Source organism: Dysidea avara, chromosome 7, assembly GCF_963678975.1.
Source record: "Dysidea avara chromosome 7, odDysAvar1.4, whole genome shotgun sequence".
Classification (NCBI taxonomy): domain Eukaryota; kingdom Metazoa; phylum Porifera; class Demospongiae; order Dictyoceratida; family Dysideidae; genus Dysidea; species Dysidea avara.
The window spans coordinates 15,707,127-15,734,108 of NC_089278.1; the positions used below are offsets into that span (position 1 = coordinate 15,707,127).

At 37.3% G+C, this 26,982-nt stretch overlaps 4 protein-coding genes across 7 annotated transcripts in view; 2 read left to right on the top strand and 2 right to left on the bottom strand.

Moving 5' to 3' along the window:
- The window catches only part of LOC136262349 (tRNA (guanine-N(7)-)-methyltransferase non-catalytic subunit wdr4-like), a 31,209-nt gene extending 10,804 nt beyond the window's left edge, over window positions 1-20,405 (top strand). The window contains exons 11-12 of one of the 3 annotated variants that reach the window (XM_066056587.1): window positions 792-1,048; window positions 20,149-20,405. In XM_066056587.1, coding sequence (XP_065912659.1) covers window positions 792-907 — 116 coding nt within the window. In that variant the 3' untranslated portion in view covers window positions 908-1,048; window positions 20,149-20,405. Of the gene's footprint in view, window positions 1-261; window positions 319-791; window positions 1,049-1,304; window positions 1,520-20,148 lie in introns of those variants that run through there. The other 2 variants (XM_066056588.1, XM_066056589.1) reach the window with 2 other exon arrangements.
- On the bottom strand, window positions 5,254-7,814 carry LOC136262344 (tripartite motif-containing protein 2-like). Its single transcript, XM_066056580.1, has 2 exons — window positions 7,690-7,814; window positions 5,254-7,644 (listed from the first exon to the last, which is right to left on the bottom strand). Exon 2 carries the CDS (start codon window positions 7,605-7,607, stop codon window positions 5,403-5,405), a length of 2,205 nt encoding a protein of 734 aa, XP_065912652.1. The 5' UTR covers window positions 7,608-7,644; window positions 7,690-7,814; the 3' UTR covers window positions 5,254-5,402.
- Window positions 5,254-26,854, bottom strand: LOC136262345 (tripartite motif-containing protein 2-like). Its single transcript, XM_066056581.1, has 3 exons — window positions 26,764-26,854; window positions 24,401-26,711; window positions 5,254-5,341 (listed from the first exon to the last, which is right to left on the bottom strand). Exon 2 carries the CDS (start codon window positions 26,672-26,674, stop codon window positions 24,470-24,472), a length of 2,205 nt encoding a protein of 734 aa, XP_065912653.1. The 5' UTR covers window positions 26,675-26,711; window positions 26,764-26,854; the 3' UTR covers window positions 5,254-5,341; window positions 24,401-24,469.
- Window positions 7,962-20,120, top strand: LOC136262348 (tRNA (guanine-N(7)-)-methyltransferase non-catalytic subunit wdr4-like). 2 transcript variants are annotated; one of them, XM_066056585.1, is made up of 11 exons: window positions 7,962-8,101; window positions 11,662-11,808; window positions 13,032-13,118; window positions 13,661-13,730; window positions 14,090-14,202; window positions 14,651-14,711; window positions 15,761-15,844; window positions 16,494-16,561; window positions 17,681-17,861; window positions 18,149-18,215; window positions 19,687-20,120. In XM_066056585.1, the coding sequence occupies exons 1-11, from the start codon at window positions 8,028-8,030 to the stop codon at window positions 19,800-19,802; spliced, it is 1,068 nt and encodes a 355-aa protein (XP_065912657.1). In that variant the 5' UTR covers window positions 7,962-8,027; the 3' UTR covers window positions 19,803-20,120. The 2 variants fall into 2 exon arrangements, with proteins under 2 accessions (XP_065912657.1, XP_065912658.1); XM_066056586.1 differs by lacking the exon at window positions 19,687-20,120 and adding an exon at window positions 19,155-19,197.
- Window positions 26,855-26,982: the final 128 nt, after the last annotated feature.

The following is a 26,982-nucleotide window of genomic DNA, read 5'->3' on the forward strand; positions in this document are numbered from 1 at the left end:
TATACAAATAAATTACAAATTCCCAGAGTCCTTCTTTCAATGCTTTGTGTGACTTTCATAGCTAAGAAACAAACACTACAATACACATACTTCTTGTGAATGTGAGACAAAAGGACTTCATAATAATGATACCAATTGTATGTCAATTACACGTAGCAGAGAGGTATGATGAGTAACCTCACTCACATGGATTACTTGCAGGCACACTTCCCTGTATTCACATATATATAGACAGAAACATGTTAATTTGCACATTTATAGACCAACATGTCTAGCACCATCCTTCCCTTTGATACAGCATATATATATAATGGCTCAATGTGGAGTCTATGAAATTTATAAACCCGAAGGCCCTGGCTGTAGCGCATGAGCAAAGCGAGGGCACTACTAAGGGCATGAGGTTTATAAATTTCATAGACTCCACATTGTGCCCGTATAACTGCTACAGTTAGATTACTTACCTCGTCCACGGCTGTTTCTGCTGTAGGCTCAGCAAAAACGGGTGGTTTTCTTGAGATAATACTAGCGCCATGGCAACTATGTGTCCTCACATGACAAAATAATCTCGCTTGGTAAATCACTACACGTGAACAACGCATAGCGATTGGACAAACCTAGATTTTGAGCATATGTTATATTGTGCCTAAAGGCGTGGAGTATATTAGAAAACAAGGTGGAGTATATGAGATTTATTACCCACCCAAAACAGCCTAAATAGAGTCTAAGAGTTTTGTAACAAACAATTGTAGGATAATTTTTTTAGTGTAGTATCAATTCATTTTTTTCCCTAGGTGCATATTGTAAGGAGAGAAAACTTTCTGTGTTACGTAAACAAGAAATGGACAATGTCTTGACTTATATGAAAGTAAAAGAAGAGAGAATAGCTGCAACTGAAAAACGTTACTGAATTTTGTTTTAATGCAGTTCAGAATGTTGTGATAATTGTATGTATAATATTAATTCTTAAAGTCTCTATACTCCACTAAGAGACCCCAAGGGAGATGCTTTTGCTAGCAGGTATTATAATCCAAGTTGAGGGAGTCAACAGGTAATACGATTAATGCATATGTATGCAACATTTTCATGTGTTAAATATATCAATATTAAAATGTTCGAAGCATAAGAATCTGCATACCTAAAAGTCCAATTAAGCGTGCATGTGTGTAGCTCCAAAAATACAATGGAGTTATTCAGATGACTACAGGATTCTTACAACAGTATATTCTCCAGAGCCCTTGACTGGAGTAGTAACAAGTGACTTCTTGTCATCAAAGTTAATATTGTCGTGTACATCACTGTTATAGGGTTGATGAATGAATGACATACCACCATCTACTGGATGATGCTTCACACCTATATAGGCTCCTGCTGTATTAAAAAGTAACCATGATGATATAGATGATAATTATTGTATTAACAACAGAATGAATTTTACAGCATATATTATCCAAGTAAATCACTGCATGAATTAACACAAGTATAAGGAAAAATTGGGAAAATTTAAGTTTGATTAGGGATCATAGAAAAAAAGTAAGGAAACAAGGGAGGTTGCCTACACCTGCAGATATACTAGTGGACATTTAATTCCTAATTCAGTCATGGGTATAGACTGAAATAGGGATTAAATGTCCACTAGCATATCTCCAGGTGTAGGTGACCTCCCTTGTTTCCCTACTTTTGTTTCTATGATCCCTAATCAAATTTAAAATTCCTAATTTTCCTTGTACTTGTTTGTTTACTTTCTAGTAACATTATTATGACTGGTGAACTGTCCATGCTGCATCAAAAGAAAGAAGAGCACCACAGTTATTGTTATCATTCCCAGTTATAAATTATTGACTCGAAAGTGAGTGGCCATTATGTTTTGCTTTCAACTATGCTCAGCCCATTATGCAGCACTACAAATGAAGGAGAAGCCCTTCTCCAATCAACCCAGTCACCATGAAAGATACAGACGATTCATGCACCTCAATTATCAATTACTGACTTGGAAGTGGCCTCACACTCAGCTATGTTCAGCCCATTTCACAGCATTACAAACAGGAGAAATGCCTCTGCAGTCACTATGGAAAATATGGACAATTACTGTTTACAAACGAAGGGAAGCCATTGCATTACCGTAAATCGACACCTTGGGAAAAACGTAAGTACATGATACGTGCATTGTACATATTGTGGTATGTCAAAAAGCATGTCTCCGGACAAAGCGATGTCGAACGGTGAAAATATCAAGCCTTAGCGTTATTGAGTTACACTTGTCTGAAGGAATTAATCAGTCAGTAGAAAATTGCACTAAATAATAATTTAAAAAAAATTTTGTAGCAACTTTTTGGAAATGTTTCATGTCATACTGAAGGCACTTTTGGGTTTGGTTATACCTAACCAACACTGCCAAGGCACCATGAAGGTATTGTGAGGCTGGTTGTAGGGTGATATTTTTGGCCAGAAAACTCCAAACCTTCATGATCCTTAATATACAGTACTGCTGTCTGTATGATAACTGTCTGCAATTTGACTGTACATACATGCTGGTCAATTTGTGCTGTATGGGTATGGTACTATATTTAACCCAAAAATAAAATTCAAATAATACCTGCAGTAATATTATTCAACAGTGTAACACAAGTACAGTAGCTAAAGCTCAGCTTTAAAACATGACAATGAGAGTGAGGTTGACAGACTAATATAGCACAAGGTGCATCTTAAAACAATACCTAGTGATGTATGTGTGACGTGGTTTAATATATGAATGCGGAACTGCAGTTAAGGAGACTTCTGCTCAAAACCAGCCTAGAAGCCTCAGGACTATGCAATGACTTCACTTTTCAAGACTGCACTCGTACAGTGCCTCAGCCCATTACAATACATACAGTGAAGATAATAGCTGCCTACTTGTGTTTCCTGTAGGCATAACATCCAACTGCTAAAATCACCAGTCCCATGACAATTGATACTAATACTGGTATCTGTATCAGTACATTATATGATGCCATCAGTGTGGGCACAAAGGACTAACTTTTGTCCTTTGTTGCATCCCATTCCTATCTGCTTACAATACAGAGCTGTTGATTTACGGGTTGTCTGTAATTGGCTTCATGTGTTCTCTATCATGTCAGAATATATGGAGAATTGTCTGTAATTTTATATCACACCTTCAACAGTTGAAGCATATCGGTAGATTGATTACAGGTGACCTTCACGTATTGTTCTCCATATTTAAGGATGGCACCATTGATGCAGTGTATAGAAAAGTTATAAAATGTGTGAAAGAAATGGGAATGTTACTAACTGGAGTATAGTGTCCTTCAGGTGATGATCACTTGTTTAAGCAGACTTTATTGCACTGATCCCTACTAGCTTACACTGTCATGTATGTCTATACAATACCTGTAGGATACTACATACTTTGTATGGAAAAGAAAATAGAAATGAAAAGAAAACACTGTTCTACTGAATCAGATGTGAAAGAGTCACACCATTACAGAACCAGTTAAGACACTTCATCCTGTAGTACATGTAGAAGACTGCATGAGAAACAATTTAGTTGTTGAAAAGTCATGCAGTTTCTGAATTACCACTTTCTAAGACACAAAAACTAGATCATGTGCAGAATTCTTGTGATGAAAACCGATGTGACTTATCATCATCACCACCGCCAGCTGTAGCGGATTATGAATCAGAACAGCGTAAAGGTGTGGTAGACAATAGTAGTGATCACGTAGATCATGAGTTATGTACACGTGTAGTTACACCGAAAGCTACATATCCAGCAATGCCTTACAGAAACAGATAATTTATGATATATTATACAGATCAACAATTATAAATATTCAACCTAGTATAAAGGGTAAAAGAATGATTTATAAGGTATACCTAACTTGAATCATCACTATAAATGTGATAGACACTTAAATCTTTTTTCCACTTCACTTTCTTCGATGAAACTTTCACAGGGTTTGTGGTGTTCACTCTTTTGTTATATCTCTGTTGTCTAGATGTTGCAGCTTCAATTGCTTTCATCCTCTCCAGTTGTTTCAATCTTGCTATTCTTCTTATTTCTTTATCTTGAGCTGAAGACACCTTAATAGGTACTTCATCTTCTTACTTGACATGTATATGTTTGACCCAAAGTGATTATTACTTCGTTCCCCAGAATATTAGCTATAGTATGGGTAAAGGAGTACTTAAGAGGCTAAATTTTATTTTTATGTACTCTTGGCTATAGTAATATTTATAAAGTTTTATTTTAGTCATTGATAGTGGTGTCCATGGCGCATGTCAACAAGAGCATTGGCCTGGTAATCAAAAGACACACATTCAATGCCTGGTTAGGCCAATTTATTGTTGGAGTTTCTCCAGTGTATCCAGCTGTATATGTGACCAGATTTAACAGACAGTCCTCCTGCACGAGGATTTGTCTGCACAATACTCAGGTGCCTGAGTGGTGCACAGGCATCACAGTGTTGGTGTTGGGCAGCAATAGCCGTACACCGTGTTTTGTACAGCCGTTGTAGGCTTTGCCTGTGTGTACATGTGTGTGTGTTACCCAGTTCACAAAGTTGCATGTTTTGTTTTGAAGAAATCAGGGTGGTGAACAACTGGTCAGCTAGTTGCAATTTACAACTGACGTAAGCACACTATGACTATATAGTAGGGTTTATCACAGTGAAAGGTACAAAATAATTATTCCACATTTCTTGAAGTATAATGGCTAGAAACAGCATAAAATAATTATAAATTATTGCTATATAGAATGAATGATAAGTATGGCTTTTGGTAGTTAAATTTTGCAGTGATACCTTGACTGCCTGCTTAGCCTCTTTAGTTTTACCATTTTGACCATATTAATGGGATGGCTTAAAAACCAAAAGTGAAAATACATCTGGACTTGCTGGACCTGGCATCTATAACAAGGTGTCTTCGGTATACTGAGGTGGCCACCAAGTGAAGTTTCAGGTTTTTATTATTTTTAACTTTTGCATTTATTAGGACCTACATGTGGACACATTGATATAATCATGACCCTTGTTACAGTTTGCGGTCCTGCAGTTAATGTGTCTACCCCTGAAATCAGGACATCTCTGGTAAGAGTACTTTAGCATGGTCCTGAGGTAGCCATACCCAGGTCCATACTTTTACCCTTTGCAGGTGTGGCCTCCTTCCTAATTAACTCCACCTGACAAAAATGTGTACACCAATGAATTGTACTAGCAGGTTTGCTATATACAGAGCTAATTCCGTGACAAGCCAATATACAAGTAGATGTAAATTAAAATCAATTACTAAAATGGTACAAATTTAATATAAGTGTAATTATAGTAATTACTAAAATGAAGAGTACCTAATATTATGCAACATTGCAAAACGCTTTTATTAACATCACAAAAAAAAGTATAATAAAATTAAAATATTTGAACTCTTCTGTTGTTACAGTCAGCAACATATATTTCATTGTTAGGACTAACAACTATTCCATATGGGTTAGAAAATTGACCTTCAGCAGAACCATTGGACCCAAAGCTGTGTAAGAACACTCCATCTTTGTCAAAGACTGATACACGATGATTACCACATTCACTAACAAGGATGAAGCCACACATATCAGTGGTAAGTCCAGCAGGGTAGCTCAAGTGACCATTACCAAACTGGCCCACATATGTACCATCAAGTGTAAACCTAACGATGCAACTGTTGTTATAATCAGCAACAAGTAACTGGTTATTAGTAGTGACTGCTACATCCCAGGGGTACTTCAACTGTCCTGATCCAATAATGTGACTGAACTGACCATTGAGGTGGAACACCGAGACACGATGATTACTGTATTCAGCAACAAACTCTTTATCATTGTGGACTACAACACCTTGTGGATTACTCAGTTGACCATTGCCAGTTCCAGAGTGTCCAAACTGTAGCAAGTATGTACCATTAACATCAAACTTCTGTACTCTGTTGTTACTGAAATCAGCCACATACAAGTGATTGTTGGCATCAAATGATAGTCCTCGTGGGTTTTGAAATTGACCATTGCCAGATCCATATTTCCCATATTGTCCAAGTGTTCTGATCAACTTGTCTTGACTATCAAATAAGTAAACACAGTGGTAGTTATTGTCAGCCACTACCCATACTCCATCCTTACCAAATGCAATATCCCATGGACAACCCATCTTGCCATCATCATTCACTATCTTCCTGGGCTTGTTCACAGTTTTGTAATCACGGTACACCATAATAGTGTAGGGGCTTCCTTTAATATGATTCTCTTTAATGGTAATTGACAACTTCACTTCTCCAACTTGTTTGGTTGAAAGAGATGCAGAGTAGCTTCCATCATTGTTATCCTCCACTTCTACTGGAACAACATCTCCTCCCCTGCTTGATTGTGCCTGTCCAAGAATGTGTCTACCTCCATTGGAACAACGTTCATTGTTGTGATTCTTAGTGATGATGGTAAAATCAATTTTGCTACCAGCCACAACTGGTTGTGCAGGAACACCAGTGACTTCACAATTGTCTGGTATGGCAACATCATCAAACAATTGGGCAAACTGTGGAAATGACTCTTTGTACTTCTTTGAAGGAGCAAACTCCATTGTAGGCAACTCAACTGGTTCAGTTTCCAACTTGCTGTATGAATCAGTTAGTCTCTTTACATCATCTCCTACTTGTTTCTTCACGAACAATGCTTCCTGGTCTGAACCATTCTTCACTGCATCATTTAGCTCCTTCACACTTAGCAATTGCGCTTCTGCAAGATCTATTTGTTCCAACTGTAATGAGATTCCTTTTTTCTTCTTTGTTGACAGCTCTCGTAACTTGTTCTTCAGCTCTTCTCTTTGTTGTTCTAGTCGTTGGTGTAATTCATCATAATACAAGTCAATCTGTTGATCAACTTCAGTGGTCAGTAATGTAATCTTTTTCTCAGCAGCTACCACCTTCTCACGTGAGGTAGACAATTTGGTGATCATTTCCTCAACTGGTTCAATCATCTTCTCCATTTCCTCCCTGTGTTTGCTGGCCATCACTTTCACAGAATTATGCACATGTCCAGTGTGCTCAATGGTGATACAGTAGTGACACACAAGCTGGTCACATGTCTCACAGAAGAACTTCATCTCTAGATCATGGTCAGGGCAAAACATGGACTTCACTTTGGGTCGGACGTCAACTTGTTTCTTCTTTGAATGCAATTCCACCAGCTCGGTAATGTTGTGGTTTCGATTCTCTTTAGTCTTTTTGTGGAACTCATGGCAGTACTCACAGAGAAACATGATGCAGTCAAGACACAAAGCTACCGCTTTCCCTTCATCAACACACATGTCGCATTTTGCTTCATCTTCTCCCTCAACTTTACGCTTCAAATCAACTTCATCTAGTAGACGATTAATGAAGAAATTGTTTGGTAATTCCTTCACACCTCTTGCAGGCACTGCACTCGTTTCCCTACATTCTGGACAAACAATGTTAGAACCAGTTTGTAGTTTCTCCGTACATCTTTCACAGTAAGAGTGATGACAAGGAAGGTATTTGGGCTTCTTATACACTTCGTAACACACCGGGCAATTCAGGAGACCTGCTACCTTCTTCATACGCTCTGCAGCCATTTTTTTTTTTGGTTAAGTTAACAGTTACTGAATTGATCTGTAGAAAGCAAATAATATGCACAGGAAAAGACTACGCACTAACCCTGGATTATCAGAAAAAGGCTTGGCTCGGGCTTAGGAAGAATCAACAAAAATGTCTAGGATTTAAGTATCCGGCGAGGTATCCGATGTCGAAATGTGTATGCACCACGTGTAGGCTTATCACGTGATGTGCCAGATCTTTCAATATATGATTACTGATCTGTACTGCACAGTACGTTAGGCTAGATGCATTGTCCCATGGTACTGCGGTGGTGCCAATTTGCGCAAGATTAAGCACCCAAGCACGAGCAAATTAATTTTGTGCAGTACAATATTCTTTAGAGGCGCTAATATTAAGGTCATACGTCTGCAAGTTGTACGTCTGTTAGGTATGCTGAGATGAATTGCTGTCTACTGTTCGATTGGGTTGCTTTCACCACGGCTCAGTCCAATGTACTACTAATGAACAAAAGGTGGGCATGCTATATATGATTAAGCAAGGTTGTCATCCCCTGGTGGGGGTGGGATTTATTTATTATTTTATTTGTTTTGCTGTGCAGAAGTCACACAAGATTATATAATATAAGAAATCTTTAGAGATATCAATGTGACCATTAATAATCTTGTACATCATTATGAGTTTAGCTCTGACTCTTCTCTGTTGTAGTGAAGGTAGAGCAATACAGAGAGTTTGTCATATTCTAATGTCAATTCCCCAGTATTGGAGAAGCTTGTCAAATCACTACCATCCTGGAAATGAAACGTAGCATCAATAAATGTACAAATTTATGGAACAAGCTGGCTTAAATGCAGAGTACGTGGTTGCTTAAGCTTTTAAACAGTCCCATTGGTACAATTCTGTTCCAACAGAATTCAAAACTGCAGTACAGTATGGTAAGTTGGTACCACCTAGGTATTAGGTGAAACATAGCTTACAAGACTTCATATATTCAAGTCATGTGTTTTCAAGATTTTAAAAGTATTTCTAGGGATTTGGTTGGTTTATAGACCTTATTCACTGAATTAATTTCATAGCGCTTACAACCCGTTGCGAAGGAGTTGTCCGCCAATATTCGCCATTTGCAGTACCAAAACCATAGTAACATCACAATTCTCCGCCAAATTCGCCATTTGCAGTACCATAACTATGGTAACATGATAGCAACCGTTGTGCTCGCCCAGTTTTAGAACTCAAAATGGCGTCCGAAAGACCATCACCATGGCAAATAGGGAGCCTTGTATGGCTTCGTGTGACATCAGAGGGCGCTTACTGTTCTAAATGAATAAGGTCTATAAATGAAGGTTATGTACTGGTAAAGGTGCGAGGGAACATATGCAGAATTGTTGTTTAAAAACTGGTGTGGAGGTTTGATACACAGGGCTATAAACTAAAGCAACAGTTTTGCCATGAGTGCACAGTGATAAAAAGGTTGGCTCAATGTCAGAAGCCTTTGTGGTGACTTTTCAAAAGAGACTCTAGGGTTATGAGTTGTACAAATGGAGTGTTTGTACCTTCAAGAGTGCTTTGTAGTACTCAATATAAAATGAGCGAAATATCCAAGTTAGAGAAAAACTCAACTAAAGTATATGTGTGCCTATCGAGGATTCACCTCAATACACCTGTACCCTGTAAATGTCATAATGATCGCATCAAATCAAATTTATTACAACTACTGTTATCTATGATATTTTGTATTTGTAAGTCATGAGACAAGATTTTGAAATAGATTTTAATAGAGCTGTGAATCCCTTAGTGAAACATTTAGCTGTATTGGTAGGCTTCTAGTGTGGTGGGGTGTAACTACCTGCTTGTGTTCAATTGTGACATTATCTGTTGCATTATTTCAGTGTCAGTGCTACTCTCCCTCCCTCCCTCCCTTGTATGGTTATGTTTGTACCAGTTATGCATGCACCTGGTAAGATTAGTTAAAAGATGAATAGATTTTGAGTATAAGTGTTTAAAACAGCTAAATGGATGTTAGTGCAGTCATATTTTTAATATGGTTAGGCCAAGATAGAAGTTTGTATTGTAGGATATCCTAATGCCCATTGAGTCTGAAGTATGATAGACCAGTTGGTAATCGTGTTACTGGTGACTACTTGGCAGATGTATCAGCATAAGGCTGCATGATAGCAGCTATGTATCTAAATACTCTAATAGAGCAGTCACATGATTACTTGTTGTGTCATTATGGTGTTCCTATCACTGCCCATGATTTCAGTGGCTCCCAAGTTCTAAGCTGCTTGACCTTAAACCTATGGTACAAAGGGGAAAAGGATGCAGGACCCACCTGGCATAATAATGAGGATAATAGGTGCCTGAAAGTATTGAGTATAATGTTAGCATAATAGGCAGAACATTTGTGCATAACCATAAATTCTGCTTATCAAAATACTTATATCACAGAAAAAGATCAATATACTCTAATAGAACAGTCAGAGAATAATCAGGTAGCTGACTGTTCTATTAGAGTATATCAATCTTTTCTGTGACATGCATTTCGAAAAGCTGTGTTTCAGCAACTTACTTTTCCCCATACAGTGCAAATTTACTAAGGGAACTGAGGTATAAATTTTGAGCATAATTTGAACATAATAGGCAAAATTTGAGCATAATTGGCGAGCAGGTCCCTACTGATTGGTGTCTTGTATACAACTTAAATGATTGCACAATGATGCTACCAGGCGGTAATCATCTTGCAGCCAATTTTAAGAACACGTGTGTGTCACATGCTTGTCACACACCACCTGGTAGTACTATCCAACATTCTGTACTTGTGTTATCAGAACAACTTCCCTCTATTGAAAATTATCAAGCATAGTTGTGACATAGATTGATGTTGTTGTTATGGAGCATTCAGCATGCATTCAGCATCAACCCTAAACCCAACTAAATGACATCTACACTATCCAATGTAGATTTAGATAAAAATTCAACAGAAGAGAAACAAACCCCTTACACTACTGTTTAGAGGTTTATCATTTTTGTAAATGTAATTTACTAATATTGGGACCACCACCAGCACACCCTTCAGTCCATAGTTGATGCATGCGTTCACTAACATGTATATGTGAATTATACACAACAGGCATCTGTTATCCATAACAAAGTTTTCTCTGGTGTCCATATAGGCTAACACACGTTGATGGTCAAACTACTCTAATAGAGAATACACTTTATAGTAATATAACATCGAACTACTCTAATTGAACAGTCTTTCTCTGAACATGGTTTAATGCTGTATGTACCAACCATGGATAAGTTTTTCAATGTTGTATGGTCATTTTAATACTATCAATCCTAACATTTTCACTTTTGTAATAAAATGCATTAGAAAAATTCTAACTGGGAGCCACTTTCTTTCTGGGATTTATAGATGTATTTTGTATAGTATAATAGTGCTGAGCAATATGACAATATTTTAGTTAAACGGTGGTATCTGTTTGTGATACCGTCCAATTTTTTAACTACTGCAAATACCGTGAATTCGAAAACACAAATCTTTTAGTAGCTAAAATAACATATCCTGTGAAGAAGTCTACTTACAGCACAAATGAATGTACTGCAGTAAATATATTGCAGTTGACTTTCAACACAATTCTGTCGTTAACTGAAATTTTTAGGGTTATTTCTGTGTCTAAATCTAGTACTGTAGGTCTAAAATAACATCAAACTAAAGTATGCAAATAATTTAGTCATACCGCAATATCAAGTTGACAATACCGTACCGTCTATTATGATTAAATTACTTGGTAAAGGCAGAGCCTGTATACCAGAAGGCCTTATAAAGGCCTAAGATGTTTATATTAACTGCACTAAGTATGTTTGAAAAGTAGGAGAAAGAAGAAAAAATCCATGACTGGACCTGGGCAGCCTTGAACCTGCAGCCATCCGATTAATGTTCAAATGCTTACAGGAGTCTGCCAGGCGGTCAGGATATTTTCTTCTTACTATTTTGTACCATGTCGCAACAATAATTCAATATCATTTCATAGCACGTGAATATTGAAACACATGTTTCTACTATTGTAGAAATGATGAGATGAAAATTCTGGAATGTGGGAACGACCATGTTGTGTGTATAAAATGTAGTCAGTCAAGAAAATTATTTGCTACTTGCTCTAACAGTAAAGTGTTAAAGATTTGGGATACATCAAGTTTCCAGTGCTGTGGAACAAGGTATGCTCATGTAGTACTGTATATATGTATTATGTTTTTGTGTTGAAGTGTGAAAGAAAAGATCATTCATTTTTGGTTACATATCTGGTTCTAGTTATGATTTAACACATTTTACTCTTTACTCTGCCACCACCTCTTGCCACTCATTTATCCCTTTATTTGCAATAGCCTGAACGATACGACAAAATCTGATCAGGTAACCTTCCATTGTAATAGGATCCTGAAGGTCGTGTAATAAATGGTAATTTATTTGTTCCATCCTTATCAGTATTCCATCCTTTTTACATTGCTTTTCCAAGCTAGTGAGTCTTTAGAGACTAATAAGCTTGTGTCAGGGGAACAGCAATACAATCAGCAACTCACTGATGAAAGATCATGTGATCCAGTAAACTTGCTGGTTCCTAGCTTTGTCAACAATGATGTTGCCACATTGACTGGCTCAAATTTAAGTAGTTCCTTGCTCCTGGGAGATAGTGGGTTCCATTATTCTATGCTCAGCAGCAGGGGTGGAGTACAGTACTCCAAGGTGGGGAGTGTGGCTGTCAGTTAGGAAGCTTTTAAAATCAACTGTACAGTATCTTAGTGTACAGAAGCATTCCAATACTATGGGGAGTCTGAAGGTATGCCCCCCACAGGAGAATTTTAAAATTTAAATGTTTTGCAATAAAATCTGAGAGCATTTTCAGGAATTTGAGGCACTCAATGGAGACAAATTGTGTAAATTGCATAGCAGAACTTTTCTGTGGTATGTTCTATTAGAATAGTTTGGTGACTGCTCTATTAGAAATTTCGATCTGCGCTCCCTATACTGGTTCACGTAGTATTTCATTCTTGCATAACCTTTAGCACAAATTCTACTAAGTGAGTTGGGTAAAATGAAGTATAATAGTTGCTTCTAGGCATTGGAAAAAGGGGGAGGGGGGGAGGGCACTGCCCCTCCACTGTTCAAAGTGGGGGGACAGTTGCCCTCCCCACTCCTCCAATTTCTCCGCCCCTGCTCAGCAGAGACATGAAAAATTGATTAGTATTATTATCAGGTGACCAATGAGAATCAAGAACCAAGTCCTGTTTCCTTTGATGTCCAACCACGTCATATATATGTATGTGTGACCAATAGTGAGTGGACTGGTCTTCGTAAGGCTTAATAGTATCATATATGTAAATGGTCATTCTGACTGGGTGTAGTATATATATTAGTGTATCATGCTAGTATAATATTACAGGGTGGTATCTAAAAGTGTTACAGCAATCTGTTTTACACAAGATGATTCCCTTATTTTGGTTGCAGATAAAACTGGAGATGTTCACAGGTACGTATCAATGATATACTTTTCTCTGTTAATGATAGAAGTGTGTGTCTGATTGTGTACCAAATGTCATGTTTAAAATGTGAAAACATTAAAACATTTATAGTAAAATTAACTTGGTGTGGAAAGGCTAGATACTAAATGTCACAGCACAAAACTACTGTTTTATGCCACAATTTTCCACTAAATTTTAAAGTAAACACTTAGGCTAATATCATAGTATAAATATTTCAAGTGGGACTATTTTCGAGGTTGAGCAATATTGTAATAAAAATTTGCAAACAATCCCAAGTGTAATTTTCATATGGCGGTGTAAATGTTTCAAGGATAAATTTTTTGCTGTTACCACCCAAAAGCCAAAAACTCAAAATTACAGAAAATTTTCATACAGTACAAGGTGCAGTTGGGTAAAGTTTGGTGGTCACAGCTTTTTGATTAACAAAGAATTGGGTCTAATATCAACTTTGTAGATTTAATAGCAGTGAAAATTTTGACCCTTTAATATTTGTATCCATACTAACCGTTGTTGTGTTGTGTTGCTGCAGTTATTCCACTGATGACATAGGCAAGGAAGGTACATTTTTGCTCGGTCACTTATCCATGTTGTTAGATATGGTATGTTCTTATCTGTACTGTGTTGCTGTCACAAATCATAAACCACTAAAATGTGTGGAGCATTATTACATTGATAATTCACATGCATGAACTACATGAGCCACATGTGTACCAACAAATATACACATGAGCTTACAAAGTAGGCCGAAGGTGTTTCAGGTGCCTATGAATACATTTTAATGATGTAACTATAAATTGTACCTTTTCCAGCGCTTTTCATTGTTATAACGTTCCTGCAATTTTTTTTTTAATTTGGTGTGTTAAAAGTTTGTGATACCATTGAAAAATGCATACTTTAAAGAGTAAGGAATGCATGAATTTGACCTACATATATCACATGTGTGTGTTGTTACTATTAGGTGATCACCATGGATCAGAAATATGTTATTACAGCTGATCGTGATGAGAAAATCAGGATCAGTCATTTTCCTAATGCTTATAACATTAAAGCATATTGTCTTGGACACACTGAGTGAGTTTGTGTCTTGTACAACTTTTATGTGACATTACAGTAACTTTCACACTTTTTGTGAGGTGCAGAAAATTGCAAAAGCTGTCTTCATGAAGTTTCATGTATAGAGGGCAAGTTTCAATAGATAATTTTTTTTTTTGATTTAAAGTATTCTCATGAATGCTACCTGTGTAGCTAAGCATTAATAGATTCTAATGAAAGTTAAAGAGCACTGTTTGAGTATTTCAAGAAGACCTCTGTTTACCCGATTGGAATGGGCCACTTGTACTGTCTTCATCTATTGACTCTTTCCTGGCTCTTCACATTCACATACTTTGTCTACACAAGTGGCTTGACACTCACAGCAGGTACTGCCATACTTTGCTCTACTGCAAAAGTTTAACCACCTTCACTGTGAAAGCTATATGGTACATATGTGCAACTGTTATATGTTTTCTCACACCTACAGCTTTATCAGCTGTTTACTACAATGTATCCATTATGAACATGTACTCATATCAGGATCTGGAGTGAGTGACACATTTGTTATATAAGTAATCATGTAGTCATAGGACTATACCTCAAAGTGTTCAATGCACAGAATATGATCACAGATAGTTACACCTTTGAGATGAATGTCAAACAATTTCATATCTGTATTGGAGTACAGTAGTAGCTGAACATTCTATAAGAGTATCTTCTGTTATGGTACAATGGAACTGTTAGATCTTTATAATGCAGACATTGGGACCTACCATCCCTAGAAATTATGTATGGGACCAGACTTGTTTGATAACCAGCATTGTAAGTGGGTCAGTACTGTTGACCCGTTTGACCCACTGACCCGAATAGTAATCCGGATGGGACCCGGATCTGACCCACATGTGACCCGGTTTAATTAAAATAGAGGCGTGCCCCAAGAGCTAGATTATAAGTCCACAAGTTCCACTAGTCAGCCCTACATTTTTTTGCACTATAGAAAAATTGTCTGCAAGAAGTGAGTATCAAGTGGGGCTGGCTCCACGTAAGTTTACATGTAGCTACAGAATTTCCAGAAGTTAGTTACCTGCATTTCAAGTGGCAACATGGATCTGGTGATGCATGCATGCCCACAGAGCACAGCTGGTACAATTCCGATAAATGGGCGTGGCTCTACATACCCTGCACAGACAGCAAAGCATATTCCTGAATGGTGGGTGTGGCTCCACGTAAGTTTCTTGAGTGTTTACAGCTGCATTTCCAACAATACAATCGAGCCTGTTAACTTATAGTCACATGTGATCTCATCCGGGTCAGACCCAGATATTCAGTGAAGTGGATAAGACCCACTTGACCCGGATAAAATGTGACCCAAATGACCCGGATAATCCGGATGACCCGGCCCACTTACAACGCTGTTTGATACCAATTAAAATCTTTATTGTTATTGTGGAGGTTATTTCTATTGTGTCCAAAAGAAGTTCCACTGTATTGTTTGCTACAGTTGTATGTACAATTTTAACTGAGGTACCACTACTAATTGGGTTTGCTGTTAGGCTATGTTATCAACTATGAGAGTGATTATAAATTTCTTACTTAGGATGGCACTGTAAAGACTTGGGATTTTGAACATGGGAGATTACTACATACAGAATTCTGCTCATCACCAAGAACCATCGGTGTGGTAAGTCAAGTAGATAATTATAATGTGTATGTTATAATATACATGTAAACAAAATGTAATGAAGAAATTAACTTGAGGTCAGAAATGCCTAGCTAGGGCTTAGATTTGATATGAGGAGTGTTGAACTCCTTGGTATTATTTCCCTATTTGGAGAAGGTAGTGCATACTGGTGTTGTTCCTGGCAATACCACACTGGTGTGGTGTGCTGGCTTGTTGGGTCACACAACATACTAAGTGTATTTCATTTTCCTTCAAAGTGTGCATTACATGGCAACAAAAGAATTCCTTTCTGAAGATGGTTAAGAAAAGAGTCAACAATGTTAAAATGTTACCACAGAAATTAAGATGACTCCATTTGTGTATTCACTGCAACCACCAGCTTGCCAGCTAGCCAGCTACATGTATTCCTAAAACCTTCTCTTAGCCTTATTATCAAATAAACAAGTCTTTATAAGTTCTATTATTTGACCTCTTCTTTCTGGTGCAATATAAACAAGAAGAAAATAAACACAGTATATACACAAAATCATTGTGTAGTTAAACTACACAATGATTTTGTGTATACACTTACCTCTTGCACTATGTCACTTGCTACAGTGCTTTAACTATTTTCAGTGTACGTATGACAATGTTTTTATTCCTCATACAGAAGCCAAATCCTGTGTCATGTGTTGCTGGTCTCTCTACAAAGCCTTTCATTGCTGTTGCTATAGAAAGGTACGTACATGTATGTATTATACCTTGTTGCTGATGTTGGGCATATTCACAGTTCCCAAGTAAATTGTAGTGTACATGTATACGCTCCTTGTTGTTGCATTCCGTGCCATGGTAGTCAAGGAAATGATTTGTCACCCCTGCTAGTTTTTTGTTCAAGTTTCTGTACAACTGGAAATATTGACGAAAGGAAAATTTGTCAAATTCGCAGCTTTGACAAATTAAAATTTGACAAAAAGAAAATTTGAATGAATATTTGATGAATGTAATGGATTCATCAAATTCGTCTTTCATCAAAATTTCCTGTCATATGGTAGTTGATTTTCACATGATTTATATCACATGTCTAAAGCCACTTTGTTCATGTAATCAACTGGAACTAGCTAGCATGCATGTATCTCTTTATGTATCATAATTTACAAATTTTACTATGCAGTGCACATTATCCATGTTCTAAATATTTAGTATTAAAATAATGTACCTGTATGATGGGAATTTACAAACAAAGCTTGTGCAAAAATCAATGAATTAATTACATCCCATTGGGAGGGAGGCTTGAATAAAAAAAGGTTTAACTGTTAAATTCTTGATAAAATGAAGCAAAAAAAAAATCACTTTCCCAGGGGAGGCTCAAACTCCCGACCTTTGCATGTCTGATACTGTCTATAAGTACGACGCGCTAACCAATTGCACCACTGGGGAGTGTTAAGAGAGTGCTGCTATGTAATGGTATTATACTTTCTAACTAACAATGAAGAATAGACTATAAGAGTAAAGAACACTTTTGACAGGTACCAGTACTAGTTCCAGACTGCTGATCCCACAGCTGCTACTAATACTGTGCCCTAACAACTTTGTGCAAAGGTTGTGTATGTTACAACTCACATGCAAAAAAACTAAATCATGGTGATGTTTGTGATCTCTTTTTGTCTAGTATCTATGATAGTGTTAATGCTTCCCTACCTACTGGTTGAGATAGCAACTGTAGATTTATACATGTACACCTTATCAGATGAATGATGATACAATATTTCACTGGTTACGAAACTCATGACTCATAGTTTTGTGTTCTTTTGCAGTAGGTAGTCTTCAGTATTACAGTGTTAAATGCTATTATTTTAGTGATCCAAATGTTACTGTATACGAGATCCGATCAGATGGAATACTAACAACTAATTGTTCTGTGACACTTGAAGCAAGTCCTTTCAGCATTTGTTTTGATAATTCTTCTTGTCTTTGGATGTGTCAAGCTGATGAAGTAAACCATCTTGTTTGTTTTGATTGGATTGAGGATAGTACCTCAGTAAGTACAGTCAGCTAGCTATATACATACAATGATAACACTATAAATATCAAGTCTCATACTGGTTGACTTTAAATATTGTGACCATATGTTGGCATAGCATTAAACTAACCTTATATCTTACATTAAAGTGGGCCATCTTGTTGTGGCCAAAACTATAATAAGTAAGAATTTACATGGGACAGAGAATGCATTACTGCATTAGAAACACAGTAGTAATGTATCATTGTGCTGAGCTCAGTGTATCTTCATATGTGAGTAGATTTATTATGTGTGTTTATTTGTAGTGGAGAAGGATCACTAATAATGATAATAGTACTTTAAAGAAATGCAATGAATGGTACAACAGTCAAGGTACGTAATTTCTATTATTTGTTATATATGCTGTGTACTATTGCTGACTAATGGTGCCCTTTACACAACCATAACTCAAACAAGAGCAATGTTACAAGCTTTAACAATGTACCACAATGACAGAATGCATACATTGTAGAAAGGCCTGCATAAAATATGCCAGTACAATAAACAGCATAGTAGGCTGGAGTGCTAATGCTAGCATATTAGGTGGATATTTCAAACTATGGAGCTTAATTACATGATACTACAGTACCTTATAGAGCAGTCAGTGGCAACTGCAATAGAATACTCAAATGCATTGTAGTGATATTCTCTAACAGAACAGTCACTTTGTAGTGAAATATTCTAATAGAGCATTTACTGATTAAAATGTTCCAAGATAATGTTGCTAACCTAGGAACATAATGTAAGCATAATGGGAACACTGGTGAGCATATTAGGTGAAAATTTTGGGAAAGTGCTGAAAGCATTTTGGACAAAATTTTGAGCATATTTGACTCAGGCCTAATTGTAGATTTTCTCTGGTTGCACAAAGGTGTTGGTTTATAGGAGCACATCATTAGCTTCATATGTCAGGTGATTATTGTACAGAAGAGGTTGGTCACACATCATTAAACATTTGTGATCTCAAAGTAAAGTTTAACACTTCACAGTATCAATATAAAGAAAGTATTCTAATATACAAATAAATTACAATTCCCAGAGTCCTTCTTTCAACGCTTTGTGTGACTTTCATAGCTAAGAAACAAACACTACAATACACATACTTCTTGTGAATGTGAGACAAAAGGACTTCATAATAATGATACCAATTACATGTCAATTACACGTAGCAGAGAGGTATGATGAGTAACCTCACTCACATGATTACTTGCAGGCACACTTCCCGTATTCACATATATGTAGACAGAAACACGTTAATTTGTACATTTATAGACCAACATGTCTAGCACCATCCTTCCCTTTGATACAGCATATATATATAATGGCACAATGTGGAGTCTATGAAATTTATAAACCCGAAGGCCCTGGCTGTAGCGCATGAGCAAAGCGAGGGCGCTACTAAGGGCATGAGGGTTTATAAATTTCATAGACTCCACATTGTGCCCGTATAACTGCTACAATTAGATTACTTACCTCGTCCACGGCTGTTTCTGCTGTAGGCTCAGCAAAAACGGGTGGTTTTCTTGAGATAATACTAGTGCCATGGCAACTATGTGTCCTCACATGACAAAATAATCTCGCTCGGTAAATCACTACACATGAACAACGCATAGCGATTGGACAAACCTAGATTTTGAGCATATATTATATTGTGCCTAAAGGCGTGGAGTATATTAGAAAACAAGGTGGAGTATATGAGATTTATTACCCACCCAAAACAGCCTAAATAGAGTCCAAGAGTTTTGTAACAAACAATTGTAGGATAATTTTTTTTAGTGTAGTATCAATTCATTTTTTTCCCTAGGTGCATATTGTAAGGAGAGAAAGCTTTCTGTGTTACGTAAACAAGAAATAGACAATGTCTCGACTTATATGAAGGTGAAAGAAGAGAGAATAGCTGCAACTGAAAAACGATACTGAATTTTGTTTTAATGCAGTTCAGAATGTTGTAATAATTGTATGTATAATGTTAATTCTTGAAGTCTCTATAATCCACTAAGAGACCCCAAGGGAGATGCTTTTGCTAGTAGGTATTATAATCCAAGTTGAGGGAGTCAACAGGTAATACGATAAATGCATATGTATGCAACATTTTCATGTGTTAAATATATCAATATTAAAATGTTCGAAGCATAAAAATCTGCATACCTAAAAATCCATTAAGCGTGCATGTGTGTAGCTCCAAAAATACAATGGAGTTATTCAGATAACTACAGGATTCTTACAACAGTATATTCTCCTATTGTCGTATACATCACTGTTATAGGGTTGATGAATGACATACCACCATCTACTGGATGATGCTTCACACCTATATAGACTCCTGCTGTATTAAAAAGTAACCATGATGATATAGATGATAATTATTGTATTAACAACAGAATGAATTTTACAGCATATATTATCCAAGTAAATCACTACATGAATTAACACAAGTATAAGGAAAAATTGGGAAAATTTAAGTTTGATTAGGGATCATAGAAAAAAAGTAAGGAAACAAGGGAGGTTGCCTACACCTGCAGATATACTAGTGGACATTTAATTCCTAATTCAGTCATGGGTATAGACTGAAGTAGGGATTAAATGTCCACTAGTATATCTGCAGGTGTAGGTGACCTCCCTTGTTTCCCTACTTTTGTTTCTATGATCTCTAATCAAATTTAAAATTCCTAATTTTCCTTGTACTTGTTTGTTTACTTTCTAGTAACATTATTATGACTGGTGAACTGTCCAAGCTGCATCAAAAGAAGGAAGAGCTCCACAGTTATTGTTATCATCTGGACATGTCCCAGTTATAAATTATTGACTCGAAAGTGAGTGGCCATTATGCTTTGCTTTCAACTATGCTCAGCCCACTATGCAGCACTACAAATGAAGGAGAAGCCCTTCTCCAATCAACCCAGTCACCATGAAAAAATACAGATGATTCATGCACCCCAATTATCAATTACTGACTTATAATTGGAAGTGGCCTCACTCTCAGCTATGTTCAGCAACATTACAAACAGTAGGAGAAGTGCTTCTGCAGTCACTATGGAAAATATGGACAATTACTGTTTACAAACGAAGGGAAGCCATTGCATTACCGTGAATCGACACCTTGGGAAAAAGGTAAGTGCATGATACGTGCATTGTACGTATTGCAGTATGTCAAAGAGCATGTCTCTGGACAAAGCGATGTCGAATGGTGAAAATATCCAGCCTTAGCGTTACTGAGTTACACTTGTCTGAAGGAATTAGTCACAGTCAGTAGAAAATTACACTAAATAATATTTTTTTTAAATTTAGTAGCAACTTTTTGGAAATGTTTCATGTCATACTGAAGGTGCTTTTGGGTTTGGTTATACCTAACCAACACTGCCAAGGCACCATGAAGGTATTGTGAGGCTGGTTGTAGGGTGATATTTTTGGCCAGAAAACTCCAAACCTTCATGATCCCTAATATGCAGTACTATTGTACTGTATGATAACTGTCTACAATATGACTGTACATACATGCAGGTCAATTTGTGCTGCGGTATGGGTATGGTACTATTTTTTTAACTCAAAAATACAATTCAAATAATACCTGCAGTAATATTACTCAACAGTGCGGCACAAGTACAGTAACTAAAGCTCAGCTTTAGAGAAAGTAAAACATGACAATGAGAGTGAGGTTGGCAGACTAATATAGCACAAGGTGCATCTTGAGACAACACCTAGTGATGTATGTGTGATGTGGTTTATATATGAATGTGGAACTGCAGTTAAGGAGACTTCTGCTCAAAACCAGCCTAGAAGTCTCAGGACTATGCAATGACTTCACTTTTCAAGACTGCACTCGTACAGTGCCTCAGCCCATTACAATACATACAGTGAAGATAATAGCTGCCTACTTGTGTTTCCTGTAGGCATAACATCCAACTATGAAAATCACCAGTCCCACGACAATGGATACTAATACTGGTATCTGTATCAGTACATTATATGATGCCATCAGTGTGGGCACAAAGGACTAACTTTTGTCCTTTGTTGCATCTCATTCCTATCTGCTTACAATACAGAGCCGTTGATTTACGGGTTGTCTGTCATTGGCTTCATGTGTTCTCTATCATGTCAGAATATATGGAGAATTGTCTGTAATTTTATATCACATCTTCAACAGTTGAAGCATATCGGTAGATTGATTACAGGTGACCTTCACGTATTGTTCTCCGTATTTAAGGGTGGCACCATTGATGCAGTGTATAGAAAAGTTATAAAATGTGTGAAAGAAATAGGAATTTTACTAACTGGAGTATAGTGTCCTTCAGGTGATGATCACTTGTTTAAGCAGACTTTATTGTACTGATCCCTACTAGCTTACACTTCATGTATATGTCTATACAATACCTGCAGGATACTACATACTTTGTATGGAAAAGAAAATAGAAATGAAAAGAAAAGAAAACACTGTTCTACTGAATCAGATGTGCATATAAAAGTCACACCATTACAGAACCAGTTATGACACTTCATCCTGTAGTACATGTAGAAGACTGCATGAGAAACAATTTAGTTGTTGAAAAGTCAGTTTCTGAATTACCACATTCTAAGACACAAAAACTAGATCATGTGCAGAATTCTTGTGATGACAACCGATGTGACTTATCATCACCACCACCACTACAGTGGATATGAATCAGAACAATGTAAAGGTGTGGTAGACAATAGTAGTGATCAGGTAGATCATGAGTTAGAAGATGAAGTACCTATTAAGATGTCTTCAGCTCAAGATAAAGAATTAAGAAGAATGGCAAGGTTGAAACAACTGGAGAGGATGAAAGCAATTGAAGCTGCAACATCTAGACAACAGAGATATAACAAAAGAATGAACAGTGTAAATCTTATGAAAGTTTCATCGAAGAAAGTGAACTGGAAAAAAGATTTAAGTGTCTATCACATTTATAGTGATGATTCAAGTTAGGCGTACCTTGTAAATCATTCTTGTACCCTTTATACTATGTTGAATATTTATAATTTTTGATATATCATAAATTATCTGTTTCTGTAAGGCATTGCTGGATGTGTAGCTTTCAATGAAACATCAGTGTAACTACATGTGTATACATTACTCGACATGCTTATATTTGACCCTAAGTGATTATTACTTCGTTCCACAAAAGAATATTAACTATAGTATAAGTAAAGGAGTACTTAAGAGGTTAAATTTTATTTTTATGTACCTTTAGCTATAGCAATATCTATAAAAAGTTTATTTTAGTCATTGATGGTGGTGTCCATGGCCTATGTCAACAAGAGCATTAGCCTGGTAATCAAAAGACACATATTCAATGCCTGGTTATGCCAATTTGTTGTTGGAGTTTCTCCAGTGTATCCAGCTGTATATGTGACCAGATTTGACATAACCAGGTTTCCGCACACATCCAATTCTTTAATTTGAATATGACAACTCAGTATGACACAATGCTATATTATTGCATTTTGCAATAACAGGTCCAAATTTGAAACTGATAGCTTACTCCTACATTGAGTTATGGTCCTTTAAGTTCATAAATCTGGATGTGTGTGGAAGCCTGATTTTGCCAAATCCGGTCTATATAATGGGGATCTGGTTAACTGGGGAAGCAGCCCACCCAGTTGTAACATCAATGGGTACCTGGTGTTTACTGAGGAAGCAAATGTCCAACTGTAGTTGTTCTGCTTAACATCACTGCGGAACTTCAGGTTCCATGACCAGCCTCTCTTTATTGTGACAGTCCTCCTTCACAAGGATTTGCCTGCAGGTTCCTGAGTGGTGCACAGGCGTCCCTGTGCTGGTGTTGGGCAGCAATAGCTGTACACTGTGTTTCATACAGCTGCCATAGGCTTTGCCTGTGTGTACATGTGTACATGTTGCCCACTTCACAAAGTTGCTGTTTTGTTTTGAAGAAATCAGGATAGCCAACAACTGGCCAGCTAGTTGCTATTTACTAAGCCACTAATTTGCAATTGACTATGACTATAATAAATTACAGTACAGTGAAAGGTACAAAATAATTATTCCAGCGTTTCTTGAAGTGTAATGGCTAGAAAAAGCATAAAATATATTGCTAAGTATGGCTTTTGGTAGTTAACTTTTGCAGTGATACCTTGACTGCCTGCTTAGCTGGCCTCTTTAGTGTTACCATTTTGGCCATAATGGGGTGGCTTAAAAACCAAAAGTATATAGAATGAAAATACATCTGGACTTGCTGGACCTGATAATCATGACCCTTGTCACAGTTTGCAGTCCTGCAGTTAATGTGTCTTTACTTACTTAACCCCTGAAATCAGGACATCTCTGGTAAGGGTACTTTAGCATAGTCCTGATGTAGCCATACCCAGGTCCATAGTTTTACCCCTTTGTAGGTATGGCCTCCAAAAATGTGTACACCTTGTACTAGCAGGTTCACTGAAAACACAGCTAATTCCGTGACATGCTAATATACAAGTAGATGTAAATTATGATACAAATTAAATAAAAGTGCAATTATACTAATTACTAAAATGAAGAGTACCTAATATTATGCCAACATTGCATAAACGTTTTTATTAACATCACAAAAAAAGTATAATAAAATTTAAGATTAAAATATTTGAACTCTTCCGTTGCTATAGTCAGCAACATATATTTCATTGTTAGGACTAACAGCTATTCCACGTGGGTTGGAAAATTGAACTTCAGCAGAACCATTGGACCCAAAGCTGTGTAAGAACACTCCATCTTTGTCAAAGACTGATACACGATGATTACCATCTTCACTAACAAGGATAAAGCCACGCATATCAGTGGTAAGTGCAGCAGGGAGGCTCAAGTGACCATTACCAAACTGGTCCACACATGTACCATCAAGTGTAAACCTAACGATGCGACTGTTGTTATAATCAGCAACAAGTAACCGGTTATTAGTAGTGACTGCTACATCATGGGGGTAACTCAACTGTCCTGACCCAATAATGTGACTGAACTGACCATTGAGGTGGAACACCGAGACACGACGATAACTGTATTCAGCAACAAATACTTTATCATTGTGGACTAAAATACCTAGTGGATTACTCAGTTGTCCATTGCCAGTTCCATAGTGTCCAAACTGCAGCAAGTATGTACCATTAACATCAAACTTCTGTACCCTGTTGTTACTAAATTCAGCCACATACAAGTGATTGTTGGCATCAAATGATAGTCCCCGTGGGTTTTGAAATTGACCATTGCCAGTTCCATATTGCCCATATTGTCCAAGTGTTCTGATTAACTTGTCTTGACTATCAAATATGTAAACACAGTGGTATACATCGTTAGCCACTGCCCATATTCTATCCTTACCACATGCAATACCCTGTGGACTACGCATCTTGCCATTATCATTGACGATCTTCCTGGGCTTGTTCACAGTTTTGTAATCATGGCACACCATAATAGTGTAGGGGCTTCCTTTAATATGATTCCCTTCAATGGTAATTGACAACTTCACTTCTCCAACTTGTTTGGTTACAAAAGATGCAGAGTAGCTTCCATCATTGTTATCCTCCACTTCTACTGGAACAACATCTCCTCCCCTGCTTGATTGTGCCTGTACAATAATGTTACTACCTCCCTTGGAACAACATTCATTATCACGGTTCTTAGTGATGATGGTAAAATCAATTTTGTTACCAGCCACAACTGGTTGTGCAGGAACACCAGTGACTTCACAATTATCTGGTACGGCAACATCATCAAACAATTGGGCAAACTGTGGAAATGACTCTTTGTACTTCTTTGCAGGAGCAAACTTCATTGTAGGCAACTCAACTGGTTCAGTCTCCAACTTGCTGTATGAATCAGTTAGTCTCTTTACATCATCTCCTACTTGTTTCTTCACGAACAATGCTTCCTGGTCTGAACCATTCTTCACTGCATCATTTAGCTCCTTCACACTTAGCAATTGTGCTTCTGCAAGATCTATTTGTTCCAACTGTAATGAGATTCCTTTTTTCTTCTTTGTTGACAGCTCTCGTAACTTGTTCTTCAGCTCTTCTCTTTGTTGTTCTAGTCGTTGGTGTAGTTCATCATAATACAAGTCGATCTGTTGATCAACTTCAGTGGTCAGTAATGTAATCTTCTTCTCAGCAGCTACCACCTTCTCACGCGAGGTAGACAATTTGGTGATCATTTCCTCAACTGGTTCGATCATCTTCTCCATTTCCTTCCTGTGTTTGCTGGCCATCACTTTCACAGAATTATGCACATGTCCAGTGTGCTCAATGGTAATACAGTAGTGACACACAAGCTGGTCACATGTCTCACAGAAGAAATTCATTTCCAGATCATGGTCAGGGCACAACATGGACTTCACTTTGGGTCGGACGTCAACTTGTTTCTTCTTTGAATGCAATTCCACCAGCTCAGCAATGTTGTGGTTTCGATTCTCTTTAGTCTTTTCGTGGAACTCATGGCAATACTCACAGAGAAACATGATGCAGTCAAGACACAAAGCTACTGCTTTCTCTTCATCAACACACATGTCGCATTTTGCTTCATCTTCTCCCTCAACTTTACGCTTCAAATCAACTTCATCTAGTAGACGATTAATGAAGAAATTGTTTGGTAATTCCTTCACACCTCTTGCAGGCACTGCACTCGTTTCCCTACATTCTGGGCAAACAATGTTAGAACCTGTTTGTAGTTTCTCCGTACATCCTTCACAGTAAGAGTGATGACAAGGAAGATATTTGGGTTTCTTGTACACTTCGTAACACACCGGGCAATTCAGGAGACCTGCTACCTTCTTCATACGCTCTGCAGCCATTTTTTTTTACTGGTAAGTTAACAGTTACTGAATTGATCTGTAGAAAGCAAATATATTATAAAGTGCACAGGAAAAGTCTACGCACTAACCCTGGATTCTCAGAAAAAGGCTTGGCTCGGGCTTAGAAAGAATCAACAAAAATGTCTAGGGTTTAAGTATCCGTCGAGGTATCCGATGTCGAAATGTGTATGCACCGCATGTAAGCTTATCACGTGCCAATTTGCGCAAGATTAAGCACCCAAGCTACGAGCAAATTAATTTTGTGCAGCACAATATTCTTTAGAGGCGCTAATATTAAGGGCACACGT